The 17222-nt window shown below is 34.9% G+C and overlaps 1 protein-coding gene across 3 annotated transcripts in view; it reads left to right on the top strand.

Annotated features, from left to right (window-relative positions):
- Positions 1 to 17222, top strand: part of LOC150102233 (adipocyte plasma membrane-associated protein-like) — an 89118-nt gene that overhangs the window by 31570 nt on the left and 40326 nt on the right. For all 3 annotated transcript variants that reach the window (XM_090399118.1, XM_090399117.1, XM_090399116.1), the window contains exons 4-5: positions 4362 to 4451; positions 10306 to 10422. In XM_090399118.1, coding sequence (XP_090255244.1) covers positions 4362 to 4451; positions 10306 to 10422 — 207 coding nt within the window. The remainder of the gene's footprint in view (positions 1 to 4361; positions 4452 to 10305; positions 10423 to 17222) is intronic.

Below are 17222 nucleotides of genomic sequence, written 5' to 3'. Positions count from 1 at the left end.
CAATCTGTATATAGGATACAAAATGTGATAACAGTGGTATTCTATGTGCTTATCAGCATGGGTTTGTTAAAGGGAAGTTGTGTTTTACCAACTTGCTTATGTACTATAACAAGGTGACAGATGTATTGGATGAGATGCATATACAGTGGCATACTTTGATTTTGCAAAGGCTTTTATTTCTACCCCACAAATTGGTAACTAAACTGAAGTGGATAGGATTGGATGATAGACTAATAAGTTGGATAGGTGACTGGCTATCAGTAGTGTCATCAGGTTGTGTATGGGGAGGACACTATCTTGAAAGAGGAAAGTCACTAGTGGTATACCACAGGGTCTGTTTTGGGACCATTTTTATTTAATTTGTATATTAATGATATTTGGATGCATTTAACTGGTGATATACAACTGTTTGCAGATGATGCAAAACTGGCGAGAGTGATGAGGAACCCACAGATGTTCTGGTCTTACAGGAGGACTTGAATATGTTGTATGAGTGGACAACAGTATGGAACTGTCAGTTCCATGTTGAAATTTAAGGTTCTGGAATTTGGTAGGTGACAATGAAATGCAAAGTATACACTTGTCAAAGAAATTTTGGAGGAAGTTGAGGAGATGAGAGACCTTAGAGTGGTGGTGAATAAGAATCTGAAGTTCAGAGGTCACTTTGCAATGATGCAGAGGATCTTAACTTGTAGAAATAGAGAGGCTCTGGTTCCATTGTATAAGGCCTTGATCAGGCCTCGAATGGATTGTGCACAGATTTGGTCACCTGCTTTTTCATGGTGGTGATGATATATCGGAGAGGATCAAGAGAAGACTGACCACGGTCATAACTGGTCTGTGGGATGTGGGATATGAGGAGATAGAAACTTGAGGAAGTGTTGCAGTAAGTTAAGAAGAATAGTGTTGTTTGAAAAGTCGTATGCATGTTGCCTAGATACGACAATAGTGAATTGGGAAGGAGAGCAGATATAATGAAAATACTAAGATGGCTGAGTTGTGTGAGGCAAAGAAGGTTCAATTTGTAAATCTGTGGGGTGAATTTGAAGGGAAGTTCAAATGGTATAAAGCTGATGGATTAAATTTGAATGGGTTTGGTGTTGGGCATTTAGAAAGGCTATTATTTTCTGAGAAGACACAGAGTCAAGAAGTTAATGTAGTAAATGATCGGAGTCTACTTGTGAAGCAAGACAGCACAACTAAATAGATTGTACAACAGGAGGAAGATGGACACGAGGTTGAAGATATAGTTGCAGCAGCACAAGGTGATGGAATGCATAAAGGTGAGGATGAGACAGGTGAGAATGAGAGTCAGGGAAATGGGAGTGGTCAGACCAAAGAGAGAGGTGTGGTATACCAGCTAGAATAGAGAATGTTAGTGGTTGGCTGGCCTCAAGGACACAGGGATTGTTACATTTGTACACAAATGTAAGGAGTGTTTGAAACAAGAGAGTGGAGTTGGTTGCATTGATTGAGTCAGTATGTGCAATGATAATTGGAATAATTGGAAAAAATAATTGCCAGCCTGGTTGGCCGAGTGGTTAGCCTGCCTGCTTTCCAACCAAAAGGCTGCGGGTTCAAATCCCTCCGTGGACATGGATGTTTGTGATTGTCTGTGAAAATACTAGTGGTAGTGGTGGGTGGTAGATAGCGTTGGTGTAGTTGCAGTTTGTTGTAGTTGGTGGATTGAGTGATGGAGACAGAGTTATAGAGTAGGTACCCTCCTTCGATGAGTCTTTAGACTTCCCAGAGGTGTCATGTAATAATAATAATAAATAAAAAAATAAGTGAAACTTGATTGTCTGAGGAGGATGTGATGTCGAGAATAGAAATAGGATATATATAATTTTCTGGAAAGATAGAAATGTGAAAAGAGGAAGGGAGTGCTGTTAATGATTGCAGAGGAATTTTGTCAACAAAAGTGTGGAAGATGATAGGGCATGCATAGATTTTGAATCTGTGTGGTGTGAAGTTGAAATAAACAGGCTAGTATATTTGATAGGATGCTGTTATAGGACAGGAAATGCAGAGAATACTGATTGTGGAATGTTTAGACAAATTAGTTCCTTTTAAATTCCTTTATATGGGAACAGGGAGAGTTTGTTGAATTTCTGAAAGATGAATATCCTAAGCAGCATGTAAGCAACTAGAGGCTTTAATGTTTTGGATTTGGTAATGACTTCATAAGATGTAGTTGTTAATGATGAGGCGTTGACACTGTTGCCAGTTGGTGAGATTGATCATGAGGTACTTGTTTGGGAAGTGATGAAACAAGAAAAGGTTACTGCCAAAAATGGATATATGTGGAAGTATAAAGCGAGTGATTATAGGATGCACTGTAGTCAGTTAGCATCAGTCTGTTGGGTAGATGAGCTGAGCAGAAAAGATGTTGACAGTGCATGGAAATTCACAAGGCAGTATCTGACACTAGCAATGTATAAATGCATACAAAGGGTTAAGTGAGTAAATACAGTTGGAGTGAAATGGAAGAATATGAAATCAAGCAAGCTGTGTTGGAAAATATTATGGAGGAGGTACAAGATAGTTGGTGGTGATTGGCTCTACAAAGAGTATAAAGTGCAGGCTACAAAGCATGGTAAAGAAAGAAAAGGTGCATTATGAGAGGAGATTGGCTGGTCAGACCAAGGTTAAATTAAGTGGATTTTTCTGCTATATGGCAAGCAAGAGAAAGAATAATTATGGCAGGTTGACACTAGTGGATAGTCATGGCAGCAGAATAACAGTTGCAAAGGATATAGTGGAATTATTGAATGAACACTTCATCAGTGTATATCATACTGGTGTAAATGATGTGGTGCAATATATAGAATGGAGGCAAGTATTAGGAGAATTGGAAGTGAAAGAATCAGAGGTGTATCAGGAGTTGGTTGGGTTAGATGTTAATAACGCCATGGGAATAGATGACATATCACCACGTATTCTTAAGGAATGTGCACCACAGTTGGCTATGCTCTTAACCTGGTTATTGAATGAAAGTCTCGCTGTGGATAGGGTTCCTAAGGAGTGGAAAGAAGGCCAAATGGTATAATACATGCATGGTTCTAGGACAGAAGTTTCCAATTATAGACCAGTCTGTATAATTGTGGTCAAGGTATTGAAGAGATTGGTTAGGAATAGAATACAAGATTGGGTTGATGGACATGACATTCTTTATTATGGTCAGCATGGATTTGTAAATAGTAGAAATGGTAGGTCCTATTTTAGCAATTTAGTTGCATTTTATGTTAGAGTACCAGGTGTGGTAGATAAGGGAGAATCATATACAGTGATATTCTTGGCCTTTGCAAAAGTGTTGGATAGATTTGGTGGATCAGAGATTGGCTCTCTGAACAATACCAACAGGTAGTGTATGATGGAGCAGTGTCTCAAAAAAAAAAAGGAGAGTAACAAGTGGTGCATCCCAGGGTTCTGTTCTTGGGCCCCTGCTGTTTAACTTGTTTATAAATGATATATCATGTGGACCGACTGGGGATCTTCGGTTGTTTGCTGATGATGTGAAATTGGAAAGAATTGTAAGTAGAACTGCTGACATTCATTTCCTTCAGGAAGATTTGAATAGACTTTTTACTTGACAAACAAGTGCAGTTGTAGTGTTAATATCAATAAGTGCAAGTTGTTACATTTTGGAGTGCAGAAATATAAGGCTGCATACTATATCAACAGTGCTGCGCTGTATACTGCAGGAAGTGGACGAGATTAGAGATTTGGGAGCGATGGTTAACAGTAGACTGAAGTTTAATTGCTAGTGTTGCAAAGGATGTTCTTGCAGTGCTGCTATGATAAGACGTACTCTAACATGTAGGGATAAGGAAAGTGGTTGTGCCACTGTATAAAGCATTGGTCAGAAAAAATGTGAATTGCAGAGTTTGGTAGATAGGAGTAAAATAGATGTGATAGAGATATTTAAGTTAGTGAGAGGATTTTATTGGATTAGTCAGTTTAATTGCTAGTGTTGCAAACACTAGCAATTAAAAATGCTAGCAATTTTATGAGATTATAAAATAGAGTAGGAGTGAAAGACAAGAGGGGCAAACCAGAAGCCATCCCTGGAAGTTATGTAAGAATGTGGTGAAGAGGGGTGTGAGGAGTAGATTTTTTACATGGAGAATTATCAATAAATGGAACTCCTTACCAGAATGTGTTGTTAATTCAAGGAATGTTAAGGATTTTAAGATTCAGTATGATAAATACATTGCCAGATGAACCTCCCATAATGTGTCTGCTGACTTCATGGAGGGTGCAGTAATAATAATATTATTATTATTTTGTAGTATCATTTATTTAGAATCAAAAAGCATTTTCATTCTTATAATAGTATTATTATTATCTTTTAACTATAGGTAGCATTTACACAGGAACTGCTGATGGTACAATTATTCGCATTACAGGAGATAAACTATCTCCCATTTTAAGAATCGGTAAAAAGTGTGGTAAGTGCATATTTTTCTTTTGGGATTAGCAATACTGGAATGTATAAGGATAAAAAGGTTTCTGATAAAAAAAAAAAAAAAAAAGATCTCATTTAGAAAATAAGAGAGCTTAAAAAAATATGCATTTTTGTTTTACACCCATCAAAAAAAAAAAAAAGCAGTTAGAATTTGGTGTCAACATAATAATAAAAATAAACATTAAAACTTTGAAAATATTAGCAAATACAAATAAATGCTATGATGTTTTAGTTTGGAGTAGTCCACAAGTTAGTCTGTGAAATGACATGATTGAAAGGTACTCACTCCGGCAATCTTCCTTTCATGGCACAGCAAAGCAATCTCATCATTAGGTTTTTTGTTAGTATATTGTTTATTGTTAAGGAAATGGATGAAAGTAAAACTTTCAAAGGATCAAAAGTATATAAATGTCATATAATAAAAGCATTTTTATATATTTGAGCAAACTTCGTTTTCTTTCATTAGCCCTTTTTTATGTATCTTAAGACAGCTGCAGGCAGAAGTTTATTCCATTGATTCATTTTCTTGTCAACTGCTTCACATTAAACTTGCCATGAGGAAAATTCTTATGTACACATAAAATTTTTATTTCATTTCCCTTATGTTATTTCCTTATTTCATTTCCCTTATGTTCAAAAGATCACATCTTTCAAGTAGTAGTGTAATAACTCATTAAAAAAAGTTGGAAGGGAAATGAAATAAAAACATATATACTTTTATTTTGATATGGTTTATAATTTTTAACAACTCTGAAATTTGTTTAACAGTAGGAGGAAACTCTACTGCACTACTGACATTCTGACTCTATTAGGATAATATCATAGCAACTTAGCATATGGCAGTAACAGTTGTATTGATGCATGCTTTATTATTATTATTTCAGTTTTGGTGCAACAAAGTCATGGTAGCTCTAAAAATGATTTTTTTATTACACATGCATATCCTTTTATGTGCAATTATGAGTTGGAAAAGGAAATCGAATGAAGCTTGTGAAATTAACAAACACAAATGATTAATACTAGAACAATTTTGAAAAAAAAAAGTGTAATGAAGAAGGAGCATTGAATGCTAAAATAGCATGTGAACAAAGGAATGAATGAATTATTGGTATGAATGATAGTTAAGAGGAAAGATAAAAAAAAATAAAACATGCAATAGCCAGAGCATCTTATATTAAAAAAGTTATTGTTAAAGATAGAAGATTTGCAATGGATAATATAGAAAATTTTTAATGATGTGAAGACTGCAATCAGAAAAAAATTGATATTCAAATAATATTTGTGCTAAAGCAAAAAAGTCTCATCAAGGCGATATAAGAAAAAATACTTAAATGGAGATGAAGAAGAAACTTTTTCATCAAATTGTGGCTGGTTTTAATTTTAAAAAGTGTGTGGGATTCCATGAACCTCTGTAGCTCAGTCAGTATAGACCAAAGCCCTTTGATCTGAAAGACTTGGGTTCCATTCCCATCAGTGATGTGAGGAACCTTTATCTGGTCTCTTTTGACTAAAGGTGAGTTAGCCGGTCTCCTATAGAGGTAGGGGTTTTTTTCACCCATAACTCAGGTTTTTCATCCTCCAGAACAGGTAAACTGGCCCTATGAACACACGCTTCTACAGACATAGGACATCTCCAGGAATACGGAGTAACCAACTGTAGGATTTCGGTTCCAAATACCTACATAGTAAACTGTGTAGGTCTGCACGTGAGCGTAAATTATAATAGGATGGGATTTCATAATGTTTTTTCATTTTATTTTAATCCTTTTTAATTTTTCTGTGTACATTCATTAGTATTTTGGGTGAGCTTACAGTAAAGAAATGATGAATAATTATTTTTTTCACCAATACTGTAATTGTCTGTTTGTGGAACTTATACTATAACATGTTATAATGTTTTGAATAGCATGGAATTTTTTCAGCATCTATTAACTGCACTCTGCAAGGTATTACTGTAGATGACTAGTATGGGGGAAAACTAGAGGTCATTCCTAGAAATTAAGAGACTTTAGTTAGCAAAGGTTTAAGGGCTACATTTTTGCTTGGAGGTTGGTGAATGAGTGGAAGGGGTCACTAGTCATTTGTGAGTGCTGTGTTGGTGAATGAGTTCAAAGCAAATATGAATATAAATGTCATCTACATATCTGTGAAAACAAGTTATATAAACAAATCAAAGTAACAGCAATAGGCAATCCTATTTCTCCTGCTATCACCAACTTCTTTATGGAGCAATTTGAGCAATGTAATTTCAACAACATTTCACCTAGACCTCCTTACTGGTTCAAATATATAGATGACATTTTTGCTATCTGGAATGGCTCTTATTATGAATTACAACAGTTTCTCTCTAAATTAAATGCACTTCATCCAGGATCCAGTTCATCCTAGAAGTAGTAGTAAATAAGCAGTTAGACTTTTTAGATCTTTTTAATTCATCAACCAGATGGTATAGGTTACCATCTGGTTGACATTGTTGACTGTATAGATTCTTCGGTGTGTGTGTGTGTGTGGATAGATAGATAGATAGATAGATAGATTCTTATATTGCAATAGAACACCAAGTTTATGAATTTTGAGAAAGATCCATACATTGTAGTAGGGTAACCATGGCAAATCTCAACTTCTTTCTTCTGTAGTTTCATCATCCTGACTGAATAGACTTGATTCATGAGTTTGTTTTTGTGTATAATAACAGACCAGAGGTTGGATTATCGTACAGTAGTCACATAGCATTAAGATAAGTTTTCTGTAGTATTCTTTTTTGTCTTGAGTCGCTGTTGTTTTCTCTTTATCAGGCTTTGTAAGAATTTTTTTTTTTTAGATGGTAACACTGATTTACAGATAAGATAATTAAATAATTAAGTGATGGATCTTTAGACTTGTAGAAAATTTGTGCCATTTCAAAACAAAGTCTATTATCTGTGTCTCTAAAGGAATACTATATCAACCCCTATCTATCATGAGGTGGGTGGAATCCATAATTGAAATAGTTTTTTTAAGTAATAGTGAAGTCGGAACCTTTTAGGTAAGCATTTCACTTTGAGTAAGAGGATGAGGGAAGATGTTTTACCAGTTGATTAAACTTCTACAAGGTTACATTTTTTTTATATAAGATCCTCTGGATATATGCTGCATTTCATTAAACAAATGTGACCAGTTCATCGTGAACCCATTGGTATCCAAGTTGTCTTTCACTTGATCAACAAACTCAAACTTGCCGCTTGCTTTGGCCTATCCTGGCATTTACAAAATTCTTGCACTTGTAGTGTATTTTACTTCAGTCAAACTGGCACGTCTACTATTCCGAATTGATTTGTTGAGCTAAGGTGGTAGTTTTTAGTGTAGTTTGGACCACGCTACTCTACATTATTCATCTGTTATGCCCACAGTGATGATTCTTTAGTTATGTTTGTTGGTGCTTTGTTTGATATTTGAATTTTATACTGAAGATGCCCTTGTTATTTAAATCTTCCATTTTTAATAGGTTTTTTTTTAATGTGACTTCATCCACAAAAGGTTGCAAAACTATATTATGTTAGTATCACGGGTAGGATAAGGATTTTTTTTTATTCTCTGGTGTCTCTCAGCTAATCCCCTATCCATACCCAGTCTCATCTCCATTCCCATTTGCTCCAACTTAGATAATACTTTTCCTGTAGTATTCTGTCATATTTCCTGTAGTATTCTGTCATATTTCCAGCAGTATCATGGTGTAGCCATTTCTCTTATCCAACTACACTGTTATAAAATGTGAGAAAATTATTAAGGCAGGACCTGCCCTTCACAAAGTTACTGTCCACCCATAATAGACTCATATTCCTATCAATCCATTCCTGAATTCTACCTTTAATAAACTTTCCCAGTACCTTAACTACTACAACTCAGAGATATTAATTGGTGTGTAATTGCTACTTCTGCCTTGGAACCTCCTTTGTAAAATAGAACTATCTTGTCCACTTTCTGCTTCCTTGGAATGTTCCCAGAACTGAGACTTGGATTAAACATCTTGATCAGAGACACTGCCAGTTCTCTCACTTGCACGCATAACATGGGCTGACATGCCATCCAGTCTCACTGTTGTATTGGCATTGATATTTTTCGATGTGCTGAGTACCTTCAGTTTGTCTACCTCAAATTCTCACATTAACTTCTATCACCTCAGTAACTGCAATATCTCCACATTGATGATACACCTTTGCGAAATTGATGACTTAGTATCTCAACTAGTTCTTCTGCTTTGTAGCACTTTTTTATTACCAGCACTGATTAAAATTATTCTTTCAAAAATCATTCTTCTTTGTACTTGCTAAATAATGAGAAAAAAATACTTTTTGAATTTCTTTTGACCTGTTTAGTTGATTTCCTCTCATAATCTGATTTAGCCCTTCTTACCACACTTGTTATCCATCTTGCCTGCATTTTTTTTATTGCTAATGGTTATGATCATTGTTTTCTATATATTTCCTTCATAGTTTTTTTCCATCTCCTTCTTTGTTAATCCATTTTACTTCCACTTGGTTTATCCACCTGCCCCTTGTTATGCAGTCTGATGCTACTGTTTCTCGAATAATTCTTGACCATTTTCCATGTACTATAGACATTCTTCCTTTGTAGCTTCTTATGACATGGCACAGCTCCAAGCTGCTTTCTAATTTCATAATTGCCATCCTTGTCCACATATATCATCCCCTCCTTAACTGAGAATTTCATGTGTTTAGCAACCTCTGAGGACAAGACTGCATTGTCATTTTCCCTGATCAGAGAAACCCTCCCCCATGTCCTCTTCATCACATGTTTCAGATAATTATCCCTTAGTAACTGTATAAATACCTCCATCTTGCCATATACCTTTTCCTCTCTTTTTCTCCATGATTGAAGTCTGCCGTAATAATTGCTTGGCACTCGTGCTAATCTGTGAAAGTGCATGGCATCTACATCTTTCTGTGCATCCTCTCCCCAACTGTATAATAGCAACCAACAATATATTTTTTTCTGTTGTTGGCCTCTATCTCAAATCAGATAGCCTCAAATGAACTATCATCCTTGGTCTTAAAATCCTCAACTTCTACTTGGCTGGTTGCAGTTCTTCAGCTGTCATCAGTAATATCCCTACTGTCATTTAAAACCTTCTGTAAGTGGAAATCACATATAAAAAAAATTACATGCTTTTTTCCCCTTTCTTTATAAGAGCAAAGTATTTATCAGTTGATTTTAACTTGCTTATAAGAAGTGAATTTTCCAATGCTGTGCAGTCCCTATGGGGTTTCTTTTTTTTTTTCTTTTATTTTTAAGAAAGACTGACATTTAACTATTATGCCTAAACTTCATCCTCCCTTTCCATACCATAATCAAGGCAAAAAGTGTTTTTTTAGGTGATAGTGATACAATAATCAGCTTTAGGAAATTCATTTTAGTTTTTTCATAATATTATGGATTTTGAAAAGTTTATTGCTATTTAGTTGTTTTGTTGTTGTCAGAGGTAGCACAATAGCAAAAATTGATCTTGTGAAATTGTCAAAAAATTATATTCTTGTTTATATCCATATTTTACCACGGTAGTCAGAGATAAGTTTGCATGTGAAATATCATCATGATTGGCTATTTTTAAAATGAGAGCAGTTGAGGAGACCATAGCTCAGTGAAGGGCAGAATTGAGTGAATTGATTCACTATAATACGCCATTGTATTGCTAACAAATCTGCATTATGGGATCATAGAGAAACTTGATGTCAGCTTCTCTTATTATATTATTATGGCAATTGTACTATTTAGTTTTTTTTCATAATAAGCTTGAATTATACTGCTATGTTTATTCACAGATTTTATATTTTTATTAGAAGGACAGTGGGAAGAAAATATATGTGGTCGTCCATTGGGAATGAAGTTTGATAAGAGAGGTATTCTTCATGTAATAGATGCTTACTATGGTTATCATGTAGTTGATATTAATACAGGTAAGTCAATTTTTTTCTCCTTAATTTAAAATTGAAAGGTTTGAGATTAAAGATGTGGGTGATGTAGAAAGTAAAATAGTTGATATTTTGGCAGGTATGATTTGAAAAATGACAAATATGCAATGTGAGAAAGATGAAATGGAAAAGAAAAGTGCAAGAATTTGATTGTCTCTTGCTGTGGTATAGTAAGTGAATTTAGAATAAGAAACCAGGATAGCAAATGAGTCAATGCATGGATTGCATAAGATGAATAGCATGTGCAGTTTGTTGATATGTAGAGTGATTTTGATTTTTGAAAGAATTTATATATGATGTTGCTTACACTTCAATGGATTTGGAGTTGGATATCTGGAGAAAGCATCAGTCAATGATAAAATTGATAGGCGGTCAGTGATAAAATGAAAGTGCAAGGAAATGGATGTAGAAAGAACCTAACACCATTATGGCAAAAATGAGTGAATGTGCATACATTTTTGAGGAGAAACAACTGCAAGAATAGAAATTATCAAAGAATGTTGAATATATCATCTCAAATCACTGATCAGAATGGGATGGTCATTAGTGAGTGCAAAGGCAAACCACCTGTGGACTTAAGGGACATATCAAATTCCTGATATTTACCCTCAAGGCGTGTGTAAGATATTATGATAATAATACATGAATAGGTTAAATCATCACCCACTTCCCATTGATAATTTTCCTCCAAATTAATCTATTATCTGTCACAACTTCAATATTGTCAGATCTTATATTTTGGTCTTTAAAGGTGCTAGTTACTGTATCAATCCACTTAGATCTGGTCTCTGAGTCTTTTTTTCTGCTATCCTGTCAAAAATCTTGTTTTGGTAACCTTTCCTCTCCCATTCTGTTTGTGACCATACCATCTGTGATTCTCTGCTCACACCTTCCTGAATGCTAATAGTGTCAAATTCCTTCCTAATATTCTCATTTTTGATATGATTGTGCCATTGTTCACTCTCCTAATCTTTCTCAGAACTCTTATATCTGTGGTCTTATCTAGTCTTTGATCAAGTGTGTCATTTCTAACTCAGGCTCTCAAATCTATAAGCTAAAATTGGTTTGACTACTGTCTTGTATATAGTTAAATGTTTTGGAACTTCTCTTATTCCATATAAATTTATTCCATTATCTTCCTGCCATACTGTCATTGTTTATTCTGTTGTCTATTTTCGTATTTATTTTGCATTCTTTACTAAAGAGTCATGTCTAAATAGCTGAAATATTTTATTTTCTATAGGAATTTCCATTCAGGATGCAGTTTGTTTTTAATGTTTTAACAACATGAACCTTCCTATTTTCATAGTCACTTTTATTGTTGATTTTCATGCTGTACTGGAGCTGGAGGAGCTGTATTGGAGGAAGTAGGGGAGACAAGAGATCTGGGTGTGATGATTGATAGGAAACTGAAATTCAGGGAACATATTGCAAAGGTGTTGAAGGTAACCCAGAGGATTGCTGCAATACTGAGAAGGACGCTGACCTGCAGATTAAAGAGTTATCGTTCTATTGTATAAAACCCTGATCAGACCACACTTAGACTATTGTTCTCAAATTTGGTCCCCAGGATTTAATTGCAGAGGCAGATAATAGATGGTTTCAGGACTGTACAATGTTAGTTATGAGGATGAGGAAATGTGGACTGCAGAGTTTGGTAGTTATAAGGAGAGGTAATATGCTTGAGACTTTTAAACTGTTGAGAGGTAGTTACAGGGTTGACACTGAGGAGTTCTTTCGCTTGGTGGAACAGTGGGAAGGAGCGATGACATGGGGGACCATCCCTGTAAGTTACAAAAGGAAGCTGTGAGCAAGAGGGTGAGGAGTGGTTTCTTTGCATGGAGGGTGGTTGAACCGTGGAATGCATTGCCTGATAGAGTGGTGAGAGCAAGAATGGCCAATGAGTTTAAGGAGTGGTATGATACTTTGTGTTTCTTAGGAAGGACCTCCCACATGCATATTTTGACTCCATGGAGGCCTGAATAATGATAATAATTTTCATGCTAAATTTATTATTATTATGTAACATCTCAGGAGTCCAAAGACTCATTGAGGGAGGGCACCTACTATACAACTGTCTCTACCACTCAATCCAACTAGCGAACCACATCATCTATACCAAAGCCTACTGCCCACCACTACCACTAGTATTTTCATAGACAATCACAAATATTCATGCCCACAGCAGGATTCGAACCCACAGCATTTTGGCTGGAGAGGATACACTAACCACTCGGCCAACCAGGCTGGCAGTTATTCAATATGCCATTGTGCCCTTCAGTTGGAGAAAATCCAAGTTTGATTCTCACTGTGAGAGAGGAATCTTTTATATATGGACATTTTCAATTGAAGGTGAGTTAGCCGATATCATATAGAAGTAGCAGGGTTTTTCTCCCCCAGAACTAGTTTTTCATCCTGCTTGCAGACAAATTAGCCATGAGAACACCTGCAATTTGCAGATTAAAAAAATACTGTTGTTGGTGATGGGCAGTAGATGATGATGTAGTCATAATGTTGTGTGTGGTTGGAAGGTTAAGTGGTACTTGGACTCCATGGAGGTGTCATGCAATAATAATAATGTAGTTGGGGAATCCTGCAGACTTGTACTGCATTTATTGAATAGTTTAACATCATCTGTTAATCTCAAATTAACAGATGATGTTAATCTCAAAGTACTGAAATTAACATCTTCAATTTCGGTATCAGATTTAATGTCGCATTCCTTCATGATGTAGATGATGATTATTAGTGGAGAGAGTTTGCATACTGGTCTTGCACCTGGGTTTTGGATAACATGTTGCAAGAGCAAACCATAATAGGGATTGACAGGTAACAAGTCTCTCCTTACATTATTGTATAATAGCTTATGAAAGTCATTTTAAGGAATTCACTGAGATGTTCCTCTTCCCCCAAGTCAGGGCAGCACAAATTAACGAAGGACTAGCAATTTGTTATCTGCTCTAGTATAGCATATTTTTGTTGCAGATGTGGGCTATGATGCATTGATATCAGAGCTGCACTCATAGACTGCATGCAGCAGTCACTTTTTTTTTTTATGTAGCTCCCATCCATGAAAGGTTTACTTAGCAGGCTAAGGATTTCTTTTTCTGTTTTTATTGATTTTATATATTTATTCATTTTTTAACCTGGATTAGAAACCCTGCTTCAAAAACCAAGCATTCAACTTTTCCAAGCCACTTCAGGCCTCCAGTAAGCAATGGCAGTGTCCAGGGGCGAATGCTGGTCTTGAAATTCGCACTTGCTCTTGTTATCATTCAGGGAGAATGATAGAATTGAGAGGTGTGATTGAAGTCTGATTAGCAGAATAATGAATTACTGACCATTTAAAACTATATATTTAGAAATTTATGTACATTTAATCATACAAATACATTTATTTTACAAATGATATTCTATCTTTTACAATTTAGCTACTTGAATACAAATTCTATCCCACGATTCTTCTTTATGAACTGGTCAATAACATCGTCATAAAAAGTTGGTTGTAATTTAATTTTCCCAAGCAACACGCACACTTGTAAAGGCTTGCTGAAGCTCACTGGCTAGAGCTATGTTGACTGCATATGGCCTGTGTTTAAGCAACAGAGTGAGATGACATGAAATGGCTATGTGCGCGCATAAAATCACATTGCTGCTGCAAGGACCTGGAAGCTCCCACAACCGAGCAAGCATCGGCCTTCGATACACAACGCAAAGCTCGGTTATTGCCGCGCAAGCTTAAGATGTGTTCTGTCTACAAAAATAAAAGCCTAAATGTAATGCTTATAAATGCATGCATTTATTAACAAATAAATATTACTTCTTTCTCAATTAATGAGCTTGCACAGCAAGCATGGGGAATTCGCCTCTTGCAGTGTCTCACATTGGTAAAGAAATTTATCTACCACCTTAGATAATCACAAATATCCATTGTAGTGTGGATTCAAACTCACAGCCTGCTTGTTGATTGGAGAGCATATATGTGATTCAGACAGCACTGGATGTTTTAAAAAATGCATTTCATAGAACCTCTAGCATTTATTTTGAAGTTCTAGCCTGTTAGTAATTATTCACAATTATAATGCTTCAGTACAGAGTAGACCTATGTGATTCTGATGTCAGCAGTATAAATCAGGGATTGAAATGTTTTTGAATCAAAATAAAATAACATTTTATTCTTCTTGAAATCCTCTAATCCCATGAATTAATAATCCCAGATGGAATTATTTTTTGTGAATTTTTTTATCTGTCTGGATTGCAACAATTTAATTGTTCCTCCAAAGGTATATTTCTGAGCCAGAGCAAAAAATTTCACTCTAAGAAAATAATGCTCCATCTGGAAAAAAAAAAATTATACAATAATTTATTTTATTTATATATATTTATTTATGTATTGACTATTTCAGGATTAATTTAAGAATTATAATAGTGAAAAACAGTGACGTAAAATTAATAGTTACTATTAACAATGAAAAAAAAATATTGATTATTATAATTTATTGAAATGCAAAATGGAAATAAAAGTTTTATTTATAGAAAAGATGTAAGCTGTGTGTGTGTTATGGATTTTTTAAAAATAAATGTGTGTGTGTGTGTGCATGCACATATGATTTTCTGATAGAGCATTATTTTCTGAGAGTGAAATTTTTTGCTCTGAACCAGAACCATTTGCAAAAAAAAAAAAAAAAAAAAAAAAAAAAATTGCTCCTCTGGATTAAATCTTCAAAGATAGATATCCTAGATATCAAAGATAGATATCAAAGATATCCTAGAACCTAAACATCCATTGATTCAGTAGGACAGAAATATATTTGCAAAAAAAAAAAAAAACCTCATTCCAAACAGGAATAATTGTCTGAAGAGCAAAAAGGTTTCATTCTTCAGATATTTATTTCGACCCCTGCTAGCAAATTTGTTGATCTTTTCTAAATATAAATACAGACAGATCCCAAATTAAGAGCCATGTTCCACAAACCTTTATATAACACCAATTTTACATAAATTGGATTTAATCCATCCAACCCATTAATCACATCCTATTGCTTACGTGTCTTTACAGTACACGTATACAGTAGTACATAAAATGTTTATGTACTACTATATAGTAGTAGTACATAACCATCTTTTAAAAGTTATTTTTATTAGTTTCATTCACAGGTGTCACTTAAATTAGATTTCAACATGTAATTATTAATGCAAAGTAATATAATACAGTATAAATAATATGAGAAAATAGACAAATAATAATAATAAAAAAAAAAATTAATTTGGCTGTTCAACCTCTTATGAAATTATCAAGAGGAGACCGGACAGTGATTTCTTTCTTCTCTCATAAATCTTTCAGTAAGAGGCCAAAACACAGTTCTTAAATCTAGTAAACCAACCATGACTTGCCCCAAAGGATTGAAAGCCTCTTGGTATATTGAGTCCATTCTTGATGTCACTCATGTATTGGGTTCTTGGTCTTCTTCTATACCAAGTCTTTCCTCCATATCATCTATATCCTTGGCTGCCAGACTGTCATTTCCTACTCAAGTCTTACATCGAGCAAATTTAAATATAGTCTATCAGCATTATCACTGGGGAGTTCTATTGCTTGGTAGAACAGGGTGGAAGAAGCGAAGACAAGGGGCCATTCCTGGAATGGTTTCTTTACATGGAAGGTGGTTGAACCATAGAATGCATTGCCTGATAGTGGTGAGAGCACGAACAGTCAGCGAGTTCAAGGAGTGGTATAATAGACTTTATTTTCTAGGAAGAACCTCCCACGATGAGTCTTTTTACTCCATGGAGGCCTGAATCTTAACACGTTAACAAATTGCACTCTTTGTGACAATAAGATATATATTAAGTTTAATAGCTTCATTTGCAATTTTGAAGGAATCTTGGAGATGGTACAATGTTCTACTCCCTCCAAAGGGGGGGGGGGGGGAAGGTCTCTTCCTAAACCAGCTTTGGTCCCTTACATAAAAGAAGTGACTGTCACTGAATTAGGTTATGATGAGGCATTATGTGGCACAAATCAACAATGAAGCATGCATGTAATAAATCAGCACAGTATCAACTTTTTTTTTAACAGTAATTCTATGATTATTTGTTGATGTTTCAAGATTAATTCTTCTTATATACAGTATGTATTCAGTTTGTTAAAAGAACAGAAAAAAAAAAACTTATTCCTATATTTATTTCAATGCTTACTAGCAAATTTGTTCATCTTTTCTAAATATAAATACAGATGGATCCTAAATTAAGAGTCATGTTCTACAAACCTTTATGGTATACTTCCTTTATGAGTAAGTATACCATAGTGCACAGGAAACAAGTATACTCAAAAATGCTTTCATTTATATGTGTAATACAAAATTTATTCACTAGAATAAAACAACACTTCTTTCTCTTCATATAGCTCTTTCTATGTATCATTCATGATATTTGCTTGCGATCTCAACTCTGTCATACATGAATAATACACTGTTTCTCATGTACACCAGAGTGATATCATACTGTTGTCTTTCACTCTTCTTACTCTCCTTATAATTCTCCTTCTGTCCAACCAAATCATTTGTTCCCACAGCACTAACTCACTCTTGCCTGTTTGTTCCTCATATCCAAAGCATTAGTCATTTTCATCTTCTCTTCTGGAAACCAAACTTCTTCACCCTTTCATTCACCACATCTTTAATAATAGAATATGTACAATGATACTCTTGAGTCACTCAGTAATAATGTATGCAGTGTCTGGGACAATTGTAAAAACTTGAATATTGCAATAGGATTTGTGTATA

Source organism: Typopeltis vanoorti, chromosome 10, assembly GCF_054136105.1.
Source record: "Typopeltis vanoorti isolate ZY-2024b chromosome 10, IOZ_Tvanoo_1.0, whole genome shotgun sequence".
Lineage (NCBI taxonomy): Eukaryota > Metazoa > Arthropoda > Arachnida > Uropygi > Thelyphonidae > Typopeltis > Typopeltis vanoorti.
Note: the sequence above shows the minus strand (reverse complement) of the source record. Positions and strands in the feature narration are given on the sequence as shown.